This window comes from Hypanus sabinus, chromosome 6 (genome assembly GCF_030144855.1).
Source record: "Hypanus sabinus isolate sHypSab1 chromosome 6, sHypSab1.hap1, whole genome shotgun sequence".
NCBI lineage: Eukaryota > Metazoa > Chordata > Chondrichthyes > Myliobatiformes > Dasyatidae > Hypanus > Hypanus sabinus.
The window spans coordinates 6,091,421-6,113,317 of NC_082711.1; the positions used below are offsets into that span (position 1 = coordinate 6,091,421).

At 55.2% G+C, this 21,897-nt stretch overlaps 1 protein-coding gene across 1 annotated transcript in view; it reads right to left on the reverse strand.

Annotated features, from left to right (window-relative positions):
* Window positions 1-21,897, reverse strand: part of LOC132395266 (uncharacterized) — a 183,396-nt gene that overhangs the window by 123,390 nt on the left and 38,109 nt on the right. Inside the window, exons 6-7 of the mRNA XM_059971599.1 lie at window positions 3,977-13,148; window positions 1,658-2,728 (exon numbers count right to left, since the gene is read on the reverse strand). Coding sequence (XP_059827582.1) covers window positions 1,658-2,728; window positions 3,977-13,148 — 10,243 coding nt within the window. The remainder of the gene's footprint in view (window positions 1-1,657; window positions 2,729-3,976; window positions 13,149-21,897) is intronic.

A 21,897-nucleotide genomic window follows, 5' to 3' on the forward strand; every position in this document is an offset into this window, starting at 1 on the left:
AAACAAATGTTGGGGGTGTTGTGGACAGTGTGGAGGGCTGTCAGAGGTTACAGCGGGACATTGATAGGATGCAAAACTGGGCTGAGAAGTGGCAGATGGAGTTCAGCCCAGATAAGTGTGAGGTGATTCATTTTGGTCGGTCAAATATGATGGCAGAATATAGTATTAATGGTAAGACTCTTGGCAGTGTGGAGGATCAGAGGGATCTTGGGGTCCGAGTCCATAGGACGCTCAAAGCTGCTGCACAAGTTGACTGTGTGGTTAAGAAGGCGTACAGTGTATTGGCCTTCATTAATTGTGGGTTTAAGTTCAAGAGCCGAGAGGTAATGTTGCAGCTATATAGGACCCTGGTCAGACCCCACTTGGAGTACTGTGCTCAGTTCTGGTTGCCTCACTACAGGAAGGATGTGGAAACCATAGAAAGGGTGCAGAGGAGATTTACAAGGATGTTGCCTGGATTGGGGAGCATGCCTTATGAGAATAGCTTGAGTGAACTCGGCCTTTTCTCCTTGGAGTGATGGAGGATGACAGGTGACCTGATAGAGGTGTATAAGACAATGAGAGGCATTGATCGTTTGGATAGTCAGAGGCTTTTTCCCCATGGCTGCAATAGCCAACATGAGAGGGCACAGTTTTAAGGTGTTTGGAAGTAGGTACAGAGGAGGTGTCAGGGGTAAGTTTTTTACCCAGAGAGTGGTGAGTGCGTGGAATGGGCTGCTGGCGACAGTGGTGCAGGCAGACACGATAGGGTCTTTTAAGAGACTCCTGAATAGGTACATGGATCTCAGAAAAATAGAGGGCTATGGGTAACCCTGGGTAATTTCTAAAGTAAGTACGTTTGGCACAGCATTGTGGGCCGAAGGGCCTGCATTGTGCTGTAGGTTTTCTAGGTTTCTGTTTCATCATGGCTGATTTATTATCCTCTCAACTCCACTCTCCTGCCTTCTCCCTGTAACCTTTGCCCTGATTAATCAAGAACCTATCAATCTCTGCATTAAATATACTTAATGACTTGGCCTCAGGACAGATGGGGCTTGTTAACCATGGATGGTAGCTCATCTTGGAGAGGGAAAACTCTGATTTCAAGCCTCCGCTGTCTCGCGGCTACACCCGCTCACGGGAAAGGCTTTGGGAGTAAACCCTGAGGAAAAATCCGGAGTCGGAGTCCCGAAGACGGCTGACTGCTGTACCCAGAACCGGCACGGCAACTCCTGCGACGCTGCTGGCATCAAACCGTATCGACTTTCGTCGTTCCTTTGGACCCGTCATCAGCATGGAGTGGGGGTGGGGGGGTCCCACTGCATCGGCATCAGGCGGATCTCCATATCAACTCTGCCCTGGCTTGTGCCCTGGAGAAGCCACTCCCAGTGACTACCAGAGGCACAGTACCCATGGTCGACCACAACCGACGGAGGCCACTTGGCCTCCACAGCCGTCCACGCCAATGAATTCCACAGATTCACCACCCTCTGTCTAAAGAAATTCCTCTTCAACTCTGTTCTGAAGGGACGTCCCTCTCTTCTGAGGCGGTGACTCCCCACCCTCTCCAAGTCTGCTCTGTCTCTGGGAAGAGAAGGTCCGGCCTGTGACTGGACGGGTAAGACCGCACTTGGCCACAGAACCCGGTTGCCAGGATGGAGTTGCTCGCTGCTCTCACCTGACCGCTGCGAGGCTTCCTCGTCCTTTCTGCCCCAGTGCGCCGCAAACTCCGATCTCTGAAGACCTCCATCCATCGCCTCTGAACAGCGGCTGGCTCCGGCTGCCATGTCGTGCCCAGCAGGGTTCCGGCCAGGGCAGGGATTGTGCTCGCTCTGGGACAGGCGGAATTCTGTCCGGCTGGGAGGAGGCCCCGCCAAGTAGGATCTCACAGGGCCGGGGGAGAGGTTATAGGTGTTCTGCTGAGAACGCTGCCTCTCCTCCCAATCCTGAGAACACACTGCCTCAGCCGGCGGGAACAGCCTCTCACCGGCAGATCCACAGGAGAGACACCTCACCTCGTGGCAATCTGTGGGGGGCAGGGCATACTGGGACCGGGAGGGGGAGAGGAGGCCGGCCTCAGACTTGCACCTGGGCCTGGTGGGGGGGCTCTGGGGGCAAAGAACCTTGGTGGGAGGGGAGGTGGAATGCCAGGGGTCGGGATGGCCAGCAGGGGGGCGCCACCCCAGGCCCCTCTGGGGGATGGGCAGTGCGGGGCGGTGGTCGGTAGCAGAACGAGCCCCAGATGGAGTGGCAAAGCCTGCAGGAGGCTCGGTATGGCAGCCGGACACTGCCCACTGCCCGCAGGCATGGTTACCAGCCTCCCTGCCGCTCCCACTTTCCTTTTTGATGGGCTTCTGGATTCCACCGCTCAGTGAAGCGCTGGCATTGCCCGTCCTGGTACTTGGGTCACCGGCCCTCCTGCTGGTCAGTGACAAGATGCTGTGGTCAGCTGCCAATGGAGGATGACAGGCCAGAGGATCTGGACCGCCAGACGGAAGATGCCAGCTGTGGGGGACAACCTCCTTGGCACCCCCAGCATCATGCCTAGTAGTGTCCACGGCTGGGTGAACTGGCTGCTCCCTTCCCTGGGTGCCTGGAGCAGCCCAGGTTTCTGTCAACGAGGGGGAGACGTACTGATGGTTCCTGGTCACCGGCACGCTGATGGGTGGGATGTGGTCAAAAGGGCTAGTATTCACCCCATCAGTGGGAATACCATCTCTCTCTATCTTCACGTCCACTGCAAGAGGCACTGCAAGAAAGAAATAAGGTGAAGGGGGGGGAAACAGAATTAGAAGGGGCAGAAAGAGCAAAAACCCCCAGATGCTGTTAATTTCAAATAAAGACTAGGGTCCTAGAGCACTACAGCACAGAAGCAGGCCATACAGCCCATCTAGTCCCTGCTGAGCTGTTATTCCTGCCCCAGGGACTGCTGCCTTCCACACCCCTCCCATCCTAATATCTCCTCAACGTTGAGCGCGAGTCCACGTCCACCACTTCCGCAGGCAGCTCCTTCCACAGTCTCACCGGCCCGAGAATGTGAAGGACGCTTTTACAAAGAGGTATAACATAAGGGGTAATAGATGGGGTAAACAGAAGGAAAGTATTCCATTATCAGAGCTAGACTAAACTAGAGGAGATGAGGACAGTAAGTTTCCACTCTGAGATACAGCACACTGATAGGCTCACCAGACCAACGAGCCCGTCCCACCCAATTACACCCATCTGACCAATTAACCTACTAGTAAGGAAGGCAAGTGCAACGTTAGCATTCATTTTGAGAGGACTAGAACATAAATGTATTGCTGAGGCTTTCGAAGCCATTGATCAGACTGCATCTGGAGTATCGTGGGCCGTTTGGGGTCCCTTATCTAAAAAAGGGTGTGCTGACATTGGAGAGAACCCAGAAGATGTTCATGAGAATAAACTTGGCATTGAAAGGGTTAATGTGTGAGGAGCGTTTGATAGTTCTGGGCCTGTACCCACCAGAGCTTAGAAGATTAGGGGAGGAGGGAATCTCATTGAAACCCATTAAATATTGAAAGGCTTGGCGTGGGCATTGAGAAGATGTTTCCTATAGTGGGAGGGTCGAGGACCAGAGGGCACAGCCTCAGAATAAAAGGATGACCCATTAGAACAGAGATGAGGGGGAATTCCTTTAGCCAGAAGGTGGTGAATCTGTGGAATTTGTTGCCACAGACAGCTGTAGAGGCCAAGTCACTGGGTATGTTTAAAGCATAGGTTGATAGGTTCTTGATTAGCAAGGGCAGTAAAGGAGAATGGAGTTGAGCGGTATGATAAATCAGCCATGATGAGTTAGCAGAGTCAACTCGAAGGGCCCAGAGACCTAATTCAGCTCCCATGTCTTATGGTCTTCAACCCTCAGTTCTAAGACCCTTCCTCATTTTGAGAGCTGCCAGCCTCTCACCAGCTGCTTCTAAGCCTCCCCAAGAGCCACTGACAAAGTCACCCCGTGCTCCCCAGTCCATATCGAACCTACCGTGGCAGACTACGGGCTCTCCAGGGGCCTCCGGGTGTGCTGTCTCCTCTGAGTTGGTCCTTCCCCACCTCGGCTGGGACAAGGTCTCACTCCAGGCTGGATCCTCCACGGTGGTGCTCCAAGCTGCCGTTGTCAAAGGGTTTTTGAGCTGCAGCTCGGCTGGCCGGCCGGGGGATCGTGCCACACCGGACTCGTGTCCCCACAGTGATCTGCAGCCCATCGTCCCTTCCTGATCAGGGCTGTGAGAGTCTGGCAGCTCCCAGCTTTTCCTGTGACTCTGTCTCATTAAGGCACGGTCACCAGGGGCCACACTCCACGCAACACAACCCCTAGCACCTGGAAGACCATCCGCAAGTTCCTGCCATTCTGTTGAACATCCCAGAGCAGCTGCCGACCCTACACCTGCAAGGCTGCTTGGAGAACCGCGGCCAAGAGCCGACACATCAACAGAGCTGGCGTTATGACCCAAGTCCAGACATGACCTTTTTGTGATATCATCACTTTCCATCTTGGTGTTGCTGTGATTTAGGTTATTGCGGTGGGGGAATAACCATTCAATATTAACAGGATCGGTCTGATCATCACGATGACCCAGGGCATTGCTATCACGAGCAGGTGGTTTCGTAGTAACAACAGGTTCAGCTTCATTCTCACCACGACCCAGATCGCTACCGTCAAGAGCTGGTGGCTCTGCAATATTACTAAGTTCAGCTTTGTCGTTACTAAGACCCAGGGCATCGTCATTGAGACCTGATGATCCCGCTACATTAACAGGTTTAATTACACTGTCACTATGACCTACATCACTGCCGAACAGAGCTTGTGGCTCTGCAGAAATAACGGGTTCAGTTTCATCATCATTGTGACCCAGATCACCGTCGTCCAGAGCTGGTGGTTCTCTCATATTAACAGGTCCAACCAGATTGTTAGCACCACCTGGGTTGCTGCTACCCAGAGCTGGGGGCTCGACAGCAATAACGGATTGGATTTCATCGTTACTGAGGCCCAGGGCGTTGTTATCAAGACCTCGTGATCCTGTCATACCAACAAGTTCAAACACATTGTCACAACAGCTCAGGTCGTTACTGTCGAGAGTTGGGGTTTCCGCAATATTTACACGTTTGACTTCATCATCACTGTTGTCATGAGCTGATGGTCCTGCAATTTTATCGTTACTTAGATCCAGGACGTTGTTGCTGAGACCTGATAACTCTGTCACATGACAAGGCTGATGCAGGCCGTCACCACGGCCCACGTCACTGCTGTCCACAGCTGATGGCTGTACACTATCACCAAGTTCAAATTCATCTTCATTAAGACCAAGAGCAGGGTCACTATCAGCAGGGTGTCCTTTAGCATTAACGGACTCAGTCTCTTTGTCACTAAAACCCAGGGCATTGCTGCCAGGTTGTGCTTCACTGTGACTGATGCCATTGTCACTTTCCCGAAGACTTCCGAGGTGAAGGCCTGGTTCCACATCAATATGTTCAAGTTTATTGTTGGTACGATCTTGAAAATTGTCACCGAGGGCTGATAATTCTGCCAGGCTGACAGATTCAATCATGTCATCGCTACAACCCAGATGAGTGTCGTCAGGGGCAGGAGGTTCTGCTGTATTGTCAGGTTTGGTCTGATTGTTGCTACAGCCTAACTGGGCTGCGTAATAACCGTCCACACCATCACACTGAGCCAACACACAGCAGCCAGGAGATGATGGCTGTACTACACCAAGACCGTTCATGCCTTCACGGCTCTGAAAAGGGTCACCGCGTTCCATCACCTGACTGGGGTCGGTCGGGTGGGGAGCAGGACTGTCCCGACACAGGGCAGGTAAGCAAGCCGATATACCTGAACTGGATCTATCACCCCTAGCCAAGTCCGCGGTGCCCTCAGCTGGGCGGAAAGGGCTCCGCTCTCTCCAGGATTCCTCAACGTTGTCTACAAGGATACTGCTACTTGGCTTCAGGGGTGTATTAGGTGCTTTCAATACCAAAGACTCCCTTCCATCAAGAGCCATCTCCTCAGTTCCACTGACATCAGAAGAGGTCCCTTCCAGCATCAAGCTCTGGAGTTGAGGACATCCGTCATGTCTGGGCGCCCCAGGGGATTCAGCGATGGATGGAAACCAGGGGAGGGCGATGGGTCCTACCTCGTGTGAGCTGGCAGCCTCCGTGTAAACCTTTCTGCCTTGTGCAAAGCAAAAGGGAGACTCAAGGTCCTCAGCTGGAGAGTTCTCCGCTACCTGGGTGATGCCACATGTGTTTTGACCGAGGTGGGGAGAATGCTTGAGAAGGTCCGGGGTTGCATCCCGGCTATTTCCCTGGGCAGCTTCCGACTCCTGGGTCACGTCACTGCCTTCCGGCAGAAGGCATGTTTCCAAGTCTCCGATTATCCCACCAGATGCATGGCAGACAGGCAGGCCGCATTCTGCTGCCTGGGAGACCGTTGCCTTGGTATCATTAGTCACGTGTGTAAGGGCAGGCCCTGGACCAATCTCACAGAGCCTCTCAAGCTGCCTTTCCTGGTTCCCGGACACTTCCCCTGACTCTAAACCCGAGTGGCCGGGCCGCTGACTGCTGCCGGAGGACGTCATGCTGTGCTGAGGCCCGTCGACCACTTCGGCTTTGCACTGGGCGCTGAGAGATTCGAAGAAGACTTTAACGATTCTCGCCACCTCACTCTGCCGGTTCACCACCGCGAGCTTGGGAAGCCTGTGCTCCCAAGATGGCCTGTACTCAGCGAAGAACTGGCGGACCACACTGCCGATGTAGTTGGCTCGATACTGCTTCAGCTGCCTGGAGAAGGACAGCAGACTCAGATTTATTCTCCTCTCAGACCGGACCTGCTGATCAGAGCACTTCCGTTTACTGGGCGCAAAACTGGAATTGGAATCTGCTGCCTCAGTTTCACAAGGTCTCTTTAGTGCCACAGAACCAAGATGTCTGGAGCCATCTGATGTCCAGCTGCCTGCCAAGTCCTCCTCCTCCAGCTTAATCTCAGAGTGCTGCGGGTCTGGACACTCTGGGTTCAGTCTGGCATGGGTGGAGTCATCTCCAGGGTCCAACTCCACATCAGTCCTGCTTGCAAATTCAGCCCAATTCCGGCCCCGATCTTGGTGAGCCACATCCACTGTTTCTGATTCTACACCATGCAGAGACACAGCCATGGACTTGGCCCGACATATCTCGGAGAACAAAGATTCTTTCCCGTCACCAGCCAAGTCGGTTCTCTTGCCCGCCTGCCCAGACTCACAAGTGTCCATGCCCCCTCCTTCTCCATCTGAAGGTCCACACTTCCTCGAACTGTCTTCTTCTGGTTTTTCTGGCGTAAGCTGCAGTTGCGAGCTTTGGCCCCTGTCTCTCATGTCGTGGGCAAGGTCTGAGTAACATGAAGCTGTCTTAACAGCTCCAATGCCATCCTCCTCACCTTTCTCACCCTTTTCTACCTCTGCCTGGGGTTTTCCTGACATCGAAGCTGGTATTGCCTCGGTACAGGCCCAGAAGTGACCATCAGAGTCAGGTGTTGTGTGAGGTGGCTCTTTCAGTCTTCCAGATGACCAAACCTGCTGGAGTTGTGGTACCCATGAAGGTGATGGTCCTGAAGCTCTAGTTCCATTTGTTTCCCCGTACCTCTCGTCCACAAGTCCCTGATGGTCCGAGCCCCCGGGAACGAGCTTCACTCCTGCAGCAGTCGATGCCTTGCAGATGTTTCTCTCCTCGTTGGTATCCCACGTGGAACTTGGAGCGCTGGCAAAATGAGTAACTGAAGGCTGGAACCTTCCCTCCCCCTGGGTACCTGGTTCGCCAGGACACACCTGATGTAGTTCTGTTTCCAGCACACAGCCAGGGGCAGCCGGGTCACTGGACCCACGCTCTGAGCCGCCAAACACGTGCTCCTTCCTGCTTTGCTCGTCTTCCACCTGCTCAGTCCCAGAGAATGCATCCTCTCCTCCAGCTCCAGTTGCGGGAGGTGCTTCCAAGTCCACGACTGGATGTTCCAGGTGCCCGATCGCTGCGTCACGTAGTTCTGGCTCCAGCACCCCGGGCCTCCCTCCTTCCCTCTTCGCATCCGAGGGCGAGCGCCAGACTGCATCCTCTGGAGGTTCAGTCCCCTGGAGGTCACCTCCCGCCACTCCCACGACACCCGATGGGAACGTGGAAGCCCCAGATCCCCGGCACTCATTCGTTCCGACCAGCTTTCCCTCTCCAGCGCCGGCCACACAATGCCCTGGCTGGTCGATCAACCCCGCAGCCAAGGACGTGCCCACTTCACTGGAAGCTGACTCTCGTTTCTCGGGCACGAGTTCCCCCGCAAGTGCGGTGCTCAAATGCAACCGTGCGTCGAAAGCCAGGAGCCACTCATCTGGAACAATGCCACTGGGCCAGTGGGGGTCGTCTTCCACCACCCTCTGCTGCACCGTCGTCGTCCCAGCCACTGGAAAGCCGTCACAAGGAAGGGTTTCACCTCCCGGCAAGGATTGGTTCAACTGAGGATCACTTCCACCTCTGTAATCAGAAAGTATAATGGCCTTCCTCCCAAAATGTTCCTCCAGTTCAGCAGCAGGTGGTGTGGAGGGTCTGATTTCCCCCTCAGTGACACCAGGACCCCGTGGGGCAGAGATGTCCAATTCCCCCTCAGTGATGCCAGGACCCTGTGGGGCAGAGATGTCCGATTCCCCCTCAGTGACGCCAGGACCCTGTGGGGCAGAGATGTCCGATTCTCCCTCAGTGACGCCAGGACCCTGTGGGGCAGAGATGTCCGATTCTCCCTCAGTGACACCAGGACCCAGTGGGGCAGAGATGTCCGATTCTCCCTCAGTGACACCAGGACCCTGTGGGGCAGAGATGTCCGATTCTCCCTCAGTGACACCAGGACCCTGTGAGGCAGAGATGTCCGATTCTCCCTCAGTGACGCCAGGACCCTGTGGGGCAGAGATGTCCGATTCCCCCTCAGTGTCACCAGGACCCTGTGGGGCAGAGATGTCCGATTCCCCCTCAGTGACGCCAGGACCCTGTGGGGTTGAGATGTCCGATTCCCCCTCAGTGACGCCAGGACCCTGTGGGGCAGAGATGTCCGATTCTCCCTCAGTGACGCCAGGACCCTGTGGGGCAGAGATGTCCGATTCCCCCTCAGTGATACTAGGACCCTGGGGGGCAGAGATGTCCGATTCTCCCTCAGTGACACCAGGACCCTGTGGGGCAGAGATGTCCGATTCTCCCTCAGTGACACCAGGACCCTGTGGGGCAGAGATGTCCGATTCTCCCTCAGTGACACCAGGACCCTGTGGGGCAGAGATGTCCGATTCCCCCTCAGTGACGCCAGGACCCTGTGGGGCAGAGATGTCCGATTCCCCCTCAGTGACGCCAGGACTCTGTGGGGCAGAGATGTCTGATTCTCCCTCAGTGACGCCAGGACCCTGTGGGGCAGAAATGTCTGATTCTCCCACAGTAATTGTGAGACCCCGTGATGTGAAGCCATTGATCTCCAGTTTGGACCTTGTGATATTGTTTACCCCCTCAGGGACAGTGGGTTCCCCTGGGGTGGGAATGCCAGCTCCCCCTTCGGCAACAGTAGAGCCCTGCACTGTGGTGGTACTGGAGACGGTAGGACTCCCTGGGGCAAATGGGCCAGTTCCTCTCTCACAGTCGATGAGACTCTGTGACAGGAGAGGATTAGATCCTTGTTCTGACACAGAGGAACCCTGCAATTTTGGGAGGTCAGCTTCCTTCTCAGGGGCAGTAGGGTCTGGTGATATGAGGGTCTCAGGTCCCCCCTCTGGGACCATGGGACTCAGCAATGTGGGAGTCTCAGATTCTTTCTCAGAGGTGGTGGGGCCCAGTGATGTTGGGGTCTCAAATCCCTCCTCAGAGAGGGTGGGATCAGGTGATGTGGGGGTCTCAGATCCCTCCTCAGAGAGGGTGGGATCCGGTGGTGTGGGGGTCTCAGATCCCCTCTCAGAGAGGGTGGGATCAGGTGATGTGGGGGTCTCAGACACGGTGGGATCCAGTAATGCTTGGGTCTCAGATCCCTCCTCAGAGAGGGTGGGACCAGGTGATGTGGGGGTCTCAGATCCCCTCTCAGACACGGTGGGATCCAGTAATGCTTGGGTCTCAGATCCCTCCTCAGAGAGGGTGGGATCAGGTGATGTGGGGGTCTCAGATCCCTCCTCAGAGAGGGTGGGATCAGGTGATGTGGGGGTCTCAGATCCCTCCTCAGAGAGGGTGGGATCCGGTGGTGTGGGGGTCTCAGATCCTTCCTCAGAGAGGGTGGGACCAGGTGATGTGGGGGTCTCAGATCCCCTCTCAGAGAGGGTGGGATCCGGTGGTGTGGGGGTCTCAGATGCCCTTTCAGACACAGTGGGATTTTCCAACATTGGGTTGCAAACGATGGGACCCTCCCGATTCCCAGGTTCTCCTCCGAGAACCTCGCCCAGCCTCCCCAGGGCCAGTGGACCTCCCACCCCACCCTGCCCTATTTTTGGGGTAGGCCAGCAAACAAACGGGACAGCAGTGTTAGGGTCTCCGTTGGCCCCCGTCCCCATAGCCTCACAGCAGCCAGCCGCGAGGGCTGAGGACAAGCATGGGACCTGGCATATTTCTTCATCTCCTCTCGGTACAGCCCGGGAGGGACCTGTCTCCACCTGGGATGACACTTCCTGCCCATCATCCTCAGGCAGACGGACCTTCCCATTGTCTTCAGCAGGACTACCACGCAGCCCTGTCTTGCCTGTGTCAGTGAGGCCCTTGTGTCCAACAAATGCAGAAGGCTCTGGTGAGATGGGTTTACCGATAACTTCACAGTCCAACCTGGTTGCCAAGGCGATGGTTCCCCCACGTGGCAAAGCCGTCTTGCTCGCCACTGCTGTCAGACTGGCGCTGGCCACATCCACATCCTTGTCTGCACATTCAGACACCATGTCTACTTCCATACTTTTGTCCATGGTCTCTCCGATCTCCTCTGCATCAACTCTTAGAGAGAGGTGGAGCAGTTCAGAGGTCTCCTTGCCATCAGAATCCTCTTCTTCTCCATTAGGGCCACACTGTTTTATATCCACACCAGCTGCACTTGCCCCACCTTCAACTCGCCCGTGACTCGCCATCTCCAATTCCAGAGGAGCATTCAGGTGAATTGTCCCTTCCAAGTTACGGTCAGATTTGAGGTCTCCTCTTAGCCCACCCGTCTCCATCTCCAGAGATGCACCAGTCTCCATCTGCAGAGCCTTTTCCATCTCCATTCCCCGTGGTGCACTCATCACCGTCCGATGAGAAATCTCCACCTCCATTTCCTGTGATTCCGCAATCTCCGGTTCCCGCGATGTACCCATTTCGATCTCCGGTGACACTCTGGTCTCCATTTCCTGTGACATTTCCACACCCCACGACGCGCCCACCTCCAGTTCCTGTGACTCTGTTGCCTCCTGCAATGTACCCGCCTCCACAGCGCACGATGAGTCCACCTCCATCGACTCCTCGGTGTCCATTTCCTGGGCCCTTTGGTCAAGCTGTTTTAATTCACCCTGAGCTTTCATGTCCTCCACATCGACATCAGCTGAAGGCCTTGGTGACCTTCTGTGGGTCTCACTTTCCCCAAGGGCTCTGGATTTCTCTGCACGCGTCCTGCATCCGTGCTCTCCTTCCAGGGGATCCGTGGTTGTGCTGACTTGATCCCGTACTCCTCCCCGAGGCCCCACAGGCGAGGAGTGCAATTTGCAGCAGGGAATCACCGGCCTTTCGTTCTCACCCGGGTCAGAAGGGCCGAATGTTGGGAGGGTGGTAACCGGAACACTGTCATTGTTCTCGGCCAATTCAACGGGCAACTTTGACTCAAGTTTGGTCTCTGAGGCAAAGGTAGGTGAGAAAGGTTTTGGCACGGAATTGTCCAGTGTTGTACATTCGGCCCGAGTTGTGTCAGTAGCTGTTCCCATTTCCCTCACAAAGGATGACCCCTCTCTTCTTCGCTTTACCCACCTGGATTGCCCCACAGTCTCCAGCTTGTGTGGACCTTGTGACTCCATCAGGATCCCACGTCCTTTTGGCATCTCCCAGTTAATCAAACTCCCATCCTTTTCCATCTCTTCTGTGGGTGTGCTTGAAGTGTCTCCAGGCAGAGAGTCGGAAGTTTCTGTCCCCAGGACGGCTTCAGCCCGGTTGAGAACAACGGCGGGTTGGTGGAATTTGTCTGATGACAGTCGCTCCTCTCTCTCACAGGCTGAACCATTGCCACCAGTGATCCCGTCTGCAGTTGTCCCAGCGTCAGTCAGTTGCTCCAGACGAGTCAACTGGACATCCATGGGCTGAGGGAGCACATCATCTTCATGAGCTGCACCCACAAATGCTTTGTGAGGGTAACCATGCAAACCCTCATCCTCTCGACGCCTTGCTGTGCCCTCTGCGATTCCACCTTCCGGCAGGAAGTTTCGAGCGGGCATGCCTTTGCTCTGGCAAGCACCTCTCAGTCTGTCGTCAGGGTCTTCCAGAATTTCTAGGCTTTGGGCCCTAAGTGAATGCTCGGGTGCAGAGCGGCCCTCAACGAGGGTGCCCTCCGAGGGATTTCTCACAGCATCGTGCCGCCCCTCGCTTTTCACGAGGGGGGCTAAAGAGTCCGTCACAGCCGTCTCCTCCCAGTCTCGGTGGGGAGCACCCGAGATGACGCCCGGCACGGGTTCGCCCTCCCTGCTCGGGTGAGGCCGGCCTGGCCAGTCGGACAAAGCTGAGTCCTCACAAGCGTCACCGACGGGCGGCACGGAGCTCCCTGCTCTCCCAGCGGCCGGCGCCTCTCGTTTGAGGGTGCTGTCTTGCTCTGTGAATGGAATCTGCACGCCCTTCCCCTGACGCCGGATAAAGTTCCCGGTGGCAACGCGATCCAGGGTCGGTTCAGTCAGACGTGCTGCTCCAGCGGGAGGTGCCCTATCCGTTTCCAGCGCAGGCACGCGGCCGCGGCCCTGGATTTCATCCCGTGCAGTCCCCGTGCTGCTCGGACAGGGTGAGGCACTGGCAGCCACCACCATGCTGACTTGGGCTCTGTTTTCACCCCTCTCCTGGGAGGGCACGGCCACTGGTGTGGAGTGACAATCCGTCATGGCTTCGAAACCTGCAGGGTTGCCCTGACCAGGGCGAGCTGCCGGCCATTCCCACCCATCCAAGGACAGCTGACGTTCCCGGAGCTCCAGGACCTGCATTATTTAAAAAAAGGTTTCATACGTTAGGATTTTATTCCCTGAAGCGCAGGAGAATGATGGGAGATTTGATAGAGGGATACAAAATTATGAGGTGTGTAAGCAGGGTAAATGCAAGCAGACTTTTCCCTCTAATGTTGGGTGGGACTATAATTAGAGGGAATGGTTTAAGGGTGAAAGGTGGACATGAGGGGGTACTTCTTCACTCAGAGGATGGAGAGAGTCTGGAAGTGGTGGACGCAGGTTCGATTTCGACAATTAAGAGAAGTTTGGTCCGGGTGCGGCTCGATGGGACAAGATAGGTTGAAGGGCGTTCACTACAGGAGCAAACACTTCATTCGCAATTCCCTCTCGGGAAAGAAGTCTGTCCTGAACCGGATTGGACTTCGTTCACAATGACAAAAATGCAGCTGTTCTGCTCTGGGTGCCTCACTGCAGGAAGGAGGTGGAAACTTTAGAGAGGAGATTCACCGGGATGCTGCCTGGATTAGAGAGGGTGCAGAGGAGATTTACCAGGATGCTGCCTGGATTAGAGAGGGTGCAGAGGAGATTCACCAGGACGCTGCCTGGATTAGAGAGGGTGCAGAGGAGATTCACCAGGACGCTGCCTGGATTACAGAGGGTGCAGAGGAGATTCACCAGGATGTTGTCTGGATTAGAGAGGGTGCAGAGGAGATTCACCAGGATGCTTCCTGGATTAGAGAGGGTGCAGAGGAGATTCACCAGGACGCTGCCTGGTTTAAAGAGGGTGCAGAGGAGATTCACCAGGATGCTGCCTGGATTAGAGAGGGTGCAGAGGAGATTCACCAGGACACTACCTGGATTAGAGAGGGTGCAGAGGAGATTCACCGGGAGGCTGCCTGGATTAGAGAGGGTGCAGAGGAGATGCACCAGGACGCTGCCTGGATTAGAGAGGGTGCAGAGGAGATTCACCGGGATGCTGCCTGGATTAGAGAGGGTGCAGAGGAGATTCACCGGGATGCTGCCTGGATTAGAGAGGGTGCAGAGGAGATTCACCAGGATTCTGCCTGGATTAGAGAGGGTGCAGAGGAGATTCACCAGAATGCTGCCTAGATTGGAGAGGGTGCAGAGGAGATTAACCGGGATGCTGCCTGGATTAGAGAGGGAGCAGAGGAGATTCACCAGGATGCTGCCTGGATCAGAGAGGGTGCAGAGGACATTTACCAGGACACTGCCTCGATCAGTGAGGGTGCAGAGGAGATTCACCAGGATGCTGCCTGGATTAGAGAGGGTGCAGAGGAGATTCATCAGGATGCTGCCTGGATTAGAGAGGGTGCAGAGGAGATTCACCAGGATACTGCCTGAATTACAGAGGGTGCAGAGGAGATTCACCAGGACGCTGCCTGGATTAGAGAGGGTGCAGAGGAGATTCACCAGAATGCTGGCTGGATTAGAGAGGGTGTAGAGGAGTTTCACCAGGACGCTGCCTGGATTACAGAGGGTGCAGAGGAGATTCACCAGGATGTTGTCTGGATTAGAGAGGGTGCAGAGGAGATTCACCAGGATGCTTCCTGGATTAGAGAGAGTGCAGAGGAGATTCACCAGGACGCTGCCTGGTTTAAAGAGGGTGCAGAGGAGATTCACCAGGATGCTGCCTGGATTAGAGAGGGTGCAGAGGAGATACACCAGAACACTACCTGGATTAGAGAGGGTGCAGAGGAGATTCACCGGGAGGCTGCCTGGATTAGAGAGGGTGCAGAGGAGATTCACCAGGACGCTGCCTGGATTAGAGAGGGTGCAGAGGAGATTCACCGGGATGCTGCCTGGATTAGAGAGGGTGCAGAGGAGATTCACCGGGATGCTGCCTGGATTAGAGAGGGTGCAGAGGAGATTCACCAGGATTCTGCCTGGATTAGAGAGGGTGCAGAGGAGATTCACCAGAATGCTGCCTAGATTGGAGAGGGTGCAGAGGAGATTCACCGGGATGCTGCCTGGATTAGAGAGGGAGCAGAGGAGATTCACCAGGATGCTGCCTGGATCAGAGAGGGTGCAGAGGACATTTACCAGGACACTGCCTGGATCAGTGAGGGTGCAGAGGAGATTCACCAGGATGCTGCCTGGATTAGAGAGGGTGCAGAGGAGATTCACCAGGATGCTGGCTGGATTAGAGAGGGTGCATAGGAGATTCACCAGGATGCTGCCTGGATTAGAGAGGGTGCAGAGGAGATTCACCGGCATGCTGCCTGGATTAGAGAGGGTGTAGAGGAAATTCACCAGGACGCTGCCTGGATTAGAGAGGGTGCCGAGGAGATTCACCAGGATGCTGTCTGGATGATAGAGGGTGCAGAGGAGATTCACCAGGATGTTGACTGGATTAGAGAGGGTGCAGAGGAGATTCACCAGGATGTTGCCTGGATTAGAGAGGGTGCAGAGGAGATTCACCAGGATGCTGCCTGGATTAGAGAGGGTGCAGAGGAGATTCAGCAGGATGCTGCCTGGATTAGAGAGGGTGCAGAGGAGATTCAACAGGACGCTGCCTGGATTAGAGAGGGTGCAGAGGAGATTCACCAGGATGCTGTCTGCATTAGAGAGGGTGCAGAGGAGATTCACCAGGATGCTGCCTAGATTAGAGAGGGTGCAGAGGAGATTCACCAGGATGCTGCCTGGATTAGAGAGGGTGCAGAGGAGATTCACCAGGATGCTGCCTGGATTAGAGAGGGTGCAGAGGAGATTCACCAGGATGCTGCCTGGATTAGAGAGGGTGCAGAGGAGATTCAGCAGGATGCTGCCTGGATTAGAGAGGGTGCAGAGGAGATTCACCAGGACGCTGCCTGGATTAGAGAGGGTGCAGAGGAGATTCACCAGGACGCTGCCTGCATTAGAGAGGGTGCAGAGGAGATTCACCAGGATGCTGCCTGGATTAGAGAGGGTGCAGAGGAGATTCACCAGGATGCTGCCTGCATTAGAGAGGGTGCAGAGGAGATTCACCAGGATGCTGCCTGGATTAGAGAGGGTGCAGGGGAGATTCACCAGGATGCTGCCTGGATTAGAGAGGGTGCAGAGGAGATTCACCGGGATGCTGCCTGGATTAGAGAGGGTGCAGAGGAGATTCAGCAGGATGCTGCCTGGATTAGAGAGGGTGCAGAGGAGATTTACCAGGATGCTGCCTGGATTAGAGAGGGTGCAGAGGAGATTTACCAGGATGCTATCTGGATTAGAGAGGGTGCAGAGGAGATTCACCAGGATGCTGCCTGGATTAGAGAGGGTGCAGAGGAGATTCACCGGGATGCTGCCTGGATGAGAGAGGGTGCAGAGGAGATTCACCAGGACGCTGCCTGGATGAGAGAGGGTGCAGAGGAGATTCACCAGGATGCTGCCTGGATTAGAGAGGGTGCAGAGGAGATTCACCAGGATGCTGCCTGGATTAGAGAGGGTGCAGAGGAGATTCACCAGGATGCTGCCTGGATTAGAGAGGGTGCAGAGGAGATTCACCGGGATGCTGCCTGGATGAGAGAGGGTGCAGAGGAGATTCACCAGGACGATGCTTGGATGAGAGAGGGTGCAGAGGAGATTCACCAGGATGCTGCCTGGCTTAGAGAGGGTGCAGAGGAGATTCACCAGGATGCTGCCTGGATTAGAGAGGGTGCAGAGGAGATTCACCAGGATGCTGCCTGGATTAGAGAGGGTGCAGAGGAGATTCACCGGGATGCTGCCTGGATGAGAGAGGGTGCAGAGGAGATTCACCAGGACGATGCCTGGATGAGAGAGGGTGCAGAGGAGATTCACCAGGATGCTGCCTGGCTTAGAGAGGGTGCAGAGGAGATTCACCAGGATGCTGCCTGGATTAGAGAGGGTGCAGAGGAGATTCACCAGGATGCTGCCTGGATTAGAGAGGGTGCAGAGGAGATTCACCAGGATGATGCCTGGATTAGAGAGGGTGCAGAGGAGATTCACCAGGATGCTGCCTGGATTAGAGAGGGTCCAGAGGAGATTCACCAGGAGGCTGCCTGCATTAGAGAGGGTGCAGAGGAGATTCACCAGGATGCTGCCTGGATTAGAGAGGGTGCAGAGGAGATTCATCAGGATGCTGCCTGGATTAGAGAGGGTGCAGAGGAGATTCACCAGGATGCTGCCTGGATTAGAGAGGGTGCAGAGGAGATTCACCAGGATGCTGCCTGGATTAGAGAGGGTGCAGAGGAGATTCACCGGGATGCTGCCTGGATGAGAGAGGGTGCAGAGGAGATTCACCAGGACGATGCCTGGATGAGAGAGGGTGCAGAGGAGATTCACCAGGATGCTGCCTGGCTTAGAGAGGGTGCAGAGGAGATTCACCAGGATGCTGCCTGGATTAGAGAGGGTGCAGAGGAGATTCACCAGGATGCTGCCTGGATTAGAGAGGGTGCAGAGGAGATTCACCAGGATGATGCCTGGATTAGAGAGGGTGCAGAGGAGATTCACCAGGATGCTGCCTGGATTAGAGAGGGTCCAGAGGAGATTCACCAGGAGGCTGCCTGCATTAGAGAGGGTGCAGAGGAGATTCACCAGGATGCTGCCTGGATTAGAGAGGGTGCAGAGGAGATTCATCAGGATGCTGCCTGGATTAGAGAGGGTGCAGAGGAGATTCACCAGGATACTGCCTGAATTAGAGAGGGTGCAGAGGAGATTCACCAGGATGCTGCCTGGATTAGAGAGGGTGCAGAGGAGATTCACCAGGATGCTGGCTGGATTAGAGAGGGTGTAGAGGAGTTTCACCAGGACGCTGCCTGGATTACAGAGGGTGCAGAGGAGATTCACCAGGATGTTGTCTGGATTAGAGAGGGTGCAGAGGAGATTCACCAGGATGCTTCCTGGATTAGTGAGGGTGCAGAGGAGATTCACCAGGACGCTGCCTGGTTTAAAGAGGGTGCAGAGGAGATTCACCAGGATGCTGCCTGGATTAGAGAGGGTGCAGAGGAGATTCACCAGGACACTACCTGGATTAGAGAGGGTGCAGAGGAGATTCACCGGGAGGCTGCCTGGATTAGAGAGGGTGCAGAGGAGATTCACCAGGACGCTGCCTGGATTAGAGAGGGTGCAGAGGAGATTCACCGGGATGCTGCCTGGATTAGAGAGGGTGCAGAGGAGATTCACCGGGATGCTGCCTGGATTAGAGAGGGTGCAGAGGAGATTCACCAGGATTCTGCCTGGATTAGAGAGGGTGCAGAGGAGATTCACCAGAATGCTGCCTAGATTGGAGAGGGTGCAGAGGAGATTAACCGGGATGCTGCCTGGATTAGAGAGGGAGCAGAGGAGATTCACCAGGATGCTGCCTGGATCAGAAAGGGTGCAGAGGACATTTACCAGGACACTGCCTCGATCAGTGAGGGTGCAGAGGAGATTCACCAGGATGCTGCCTGGATTAGAGAGGGTGCAGAGGAGATTCATCAGGATGCTGCCTGGATTAGAGAGGGTGCAGAGGAGATTCACCAGGATACTGCCTGAATTACAGAGGGTGCAGAGGAGATTCACCAGGACGCTGCCTGGATTAGAGAGGGTGCAGAGGAGATTCACCAGGATGCTGGCTGGATTAGAGAGGGTGTAGAGGAGTTTCACCAGGACGCTGCCTGGATTACAGAGGGTGCAGAGGAGATTCACCAGGATGTTGTCTGGATTAGAGAGGGTGCAGAGGAGATTCACCAGGATGCTTCCTGGATTAGAGAGGGTGCAGAGGAGATTCACCAGGACGCTGCCTGGTTTAAAGAGGGTGCAGAGGAGATTCACCAAGATGCTGCCTGGATTAGAGAGGGTGCAGAGGAGATACACCAGAACACTACCTGGATTAGAGAGGGTGCAGAGGAGATTCACCGGGAGGCTGCCTGGATTAGAGAGGGTGCAGAGGAGATTCACCAGGACGCTGCCTGGATTAGAGAGGGTGCAGAGGAGATTCACCGGGATGCTGCCTGGATTAGAGAGGGTGCAGAGGAGATTCTCCGGGATGCTGCCTGGATTAGAGAGGGTGCAGAGGAGATTCACCAGGATTCTGCCTGGATTAGAGAGGGTGCAGAGGAGATTCACCAGAATGCTGCCTAGATTGGAGAGGGTGCAGAGGAGATTCACCGGGATGCTGCCTGGATTAGAGAGGGAGCAGAGGAGATTCACCAGGATGCTGCCTGGATCAGAGAGGGTGCAGAGGACATTTACCAGGACACTGCCTGGATCAGTGAGGGTGCAGAGGAGATTCACCAGGATGCTGCCTGGATTAGAGAGGGTGCAGAGGAGATTCACCAGGATGCTGGCTGGATTAGAGAGGGTGCATAGGAGATTCACCAGGATGCTGCCTGGATTAGAGAGGGTGCAGAGGAGATTCACCGGCATGCAGCCTGGATTAGAGAGGGTGTAGAGGAGATTCACCAGGACGCTGCCTGGATTAGAGAGGGTGCCGAGGAGATTCACCAGGATGCTGTCTGGATGATAGAGGGTGCAGAGGAGATTCACCAGGATGTTGACTGGATTAGAGAGGGTGCAGAGGAGATTCACCAGGATGTTGCCTGGATTAGAGAGGGTGCAGAGGAGATTCACCAGGATGCTGCCTGGATTAGAGAGGGTGCAGAGGAGATTCAGCAGGATGCTGCCTGGATTAGAGAGGGTGCAGAGGAGATTCACCAGGACGCTGCCTGGATTAGAGAGGGTGCAGAGGAGATTCACCAGGATGCTGTCTGCATTAGAGAGGGTGCAGAGGAGATTCACCAGGATGCTGCCTAGATTAGAGAGGGTGCAGAGGAGATTCACCAGGATGCTGCCTGGATTAGAGAGGGTGCAGAGGAGATTCACCAGGATGCTGCCTGGATTAGAGAGGGTGCAGAGGAGATTCACCAGGATGCTGCCTGGATTAGAGAGGGTGCAGAGGAGATTCAGCAGGATGCTGCCTGGATTAGAGAGGGTGCAGAGGAGATTCACCAGGACGCTGCCTGGATTAGAGAGGGTGCAGAGGAGATTCACCAGGATGCTGCCTGCATTAGAGAGGGTGCAGAGGAGATTCACCAGGATGCTGCCTGGATTAGAGAGGGTGCAGAGGAGATTCACCAGGATGCTGCCTGCATTAGAGAGGGTGCAGAGGAGATTCACCAGGATGCTGCCTGGATTAGAGAGGGTGCAGGGGAGATTCACCAGGATGCTGCCTGGATTAGAGAGGGTGCAGAGGAGATTCACCGGGATGCTGCCTGGATTAGAGAGGGTGCAGAGGAGATTCAGCAGGATGCTGCCTGGATTAGAGAGGGTGCAGAGGAGATTTACCAGGATGCTGCCTGGATTAGAGAGGGTGCAGAGGAGATTTACCAGGATGCTATCTGGATTAGAGGGTGCAGAGGAGATTCACCAGGATGCTGCCTGGATTAGAGAGGGTGCAGAGGAGATTCACCGGGATGCTGCCTGGATGAGAGAGGGTGCAGAGGAGATTCACCAGGACGCTGCCTGGATGAGAGAGGGTGCAGAGGAGATTCACCAGGATGCTGCCTGGATTAGAGAGGGTGCAGAGGAGATTCACCAGGATGCTGCCTGGATTAGAGAGGGTGCAGAGGAGATTCACCAGGATGCTGCCTGGATTAGAGAGGGTGCAGAGGAGATTCACCGGGATGCTGCCTGGATGAGAGAGGGTGCAGAGGAGATTCACCAGGACGATGCCTGGATGAGAGAGGGTGCAGAGGAGATTCACCAGGATGCTGCCTGGCTTAGAGAGGGTGCAGAGGAGATTCACCAGGATGCTGCCTGGATTAGAGAGGGTGCAGAGGAGATTCACCAGGATGCTGCCTGGATTAGAGAGGGTGCAGAGGAGATTCACCGGGATGCTGCCTGGATGAGAGAGGGTGCAGAGGAGATTCACCAGGACGATGCCTGGATGAGAGAGGGTGCAGAGGAGATTCACCAGGATGCTGCCTGGCTTAGAGAGGGTGCAGAGGAGATTCACCAGGATGCTGCCTGGATTAGAGAGGGTGCAGAGGAGATTCACCAGGATGCTGCCTGAATTAGAGAGGGTGCAGAGGAGATTCACCAGGATGATGCCTGGATTAGAGAGGGTGCAGAGGAGATTCACCAGGATGCTGCCTGGATTAGAGAGGGTCCAGAGGAGATTCACCAGGAGGCTGCCTGCATTAGAGAGGGTGCAGAGGAGATTCACCAGGATGCTGCCTGGATTAGAGAGGGTGCAGAGGAGATTCATCAGGATGCTGCCTGGATTAGAGAGGGTGCAGAGGAGATTCACCAGGATACTGCCTGAATTAGAGAGGGTGCAGAGGAGATTCACCAGGATGCTGCCTGGATTAGAGAGGGTGCAGAGGAGATTCACCAGGATGCTGGCTGGATTAGAGAGGGTGTAGAGGAGTTTCACCAGGACGCTGCCTGGATTACAGAGGGTGCAGAGGAGATTCACCAGGATGTTGTCTGGATTAGAGAGGGTGCAGAGGAGATTCACCAGGATGCTTCCTGGATTAGTGAGGGTGCAGAGGAGATTCACCAGGACGCTGCCTGGTTTAAAGAGGGTGCAGAGGAGATTCACCAGGATGCTGCCTGGATTAGAGAGGGTGCAGAGGAGATTCACCAGGACACTACCTGGATTAGAGAGGGTGCAGAGGAGATTCACCGGGAGGCTGCCTGGATTAGAGAGGGTGCAGAGGAGATTCACCAGGACGCTGCCTGGATTAGAGAGGGTGCAGAGGAGATTCACCGGGATGCTGCCTGGATTAGAGAGGGTGCAGAGGAGATTCACCGGGATGCTGCCTGGATTAGAGAGGGTGCAGAGGAGATTCACCAG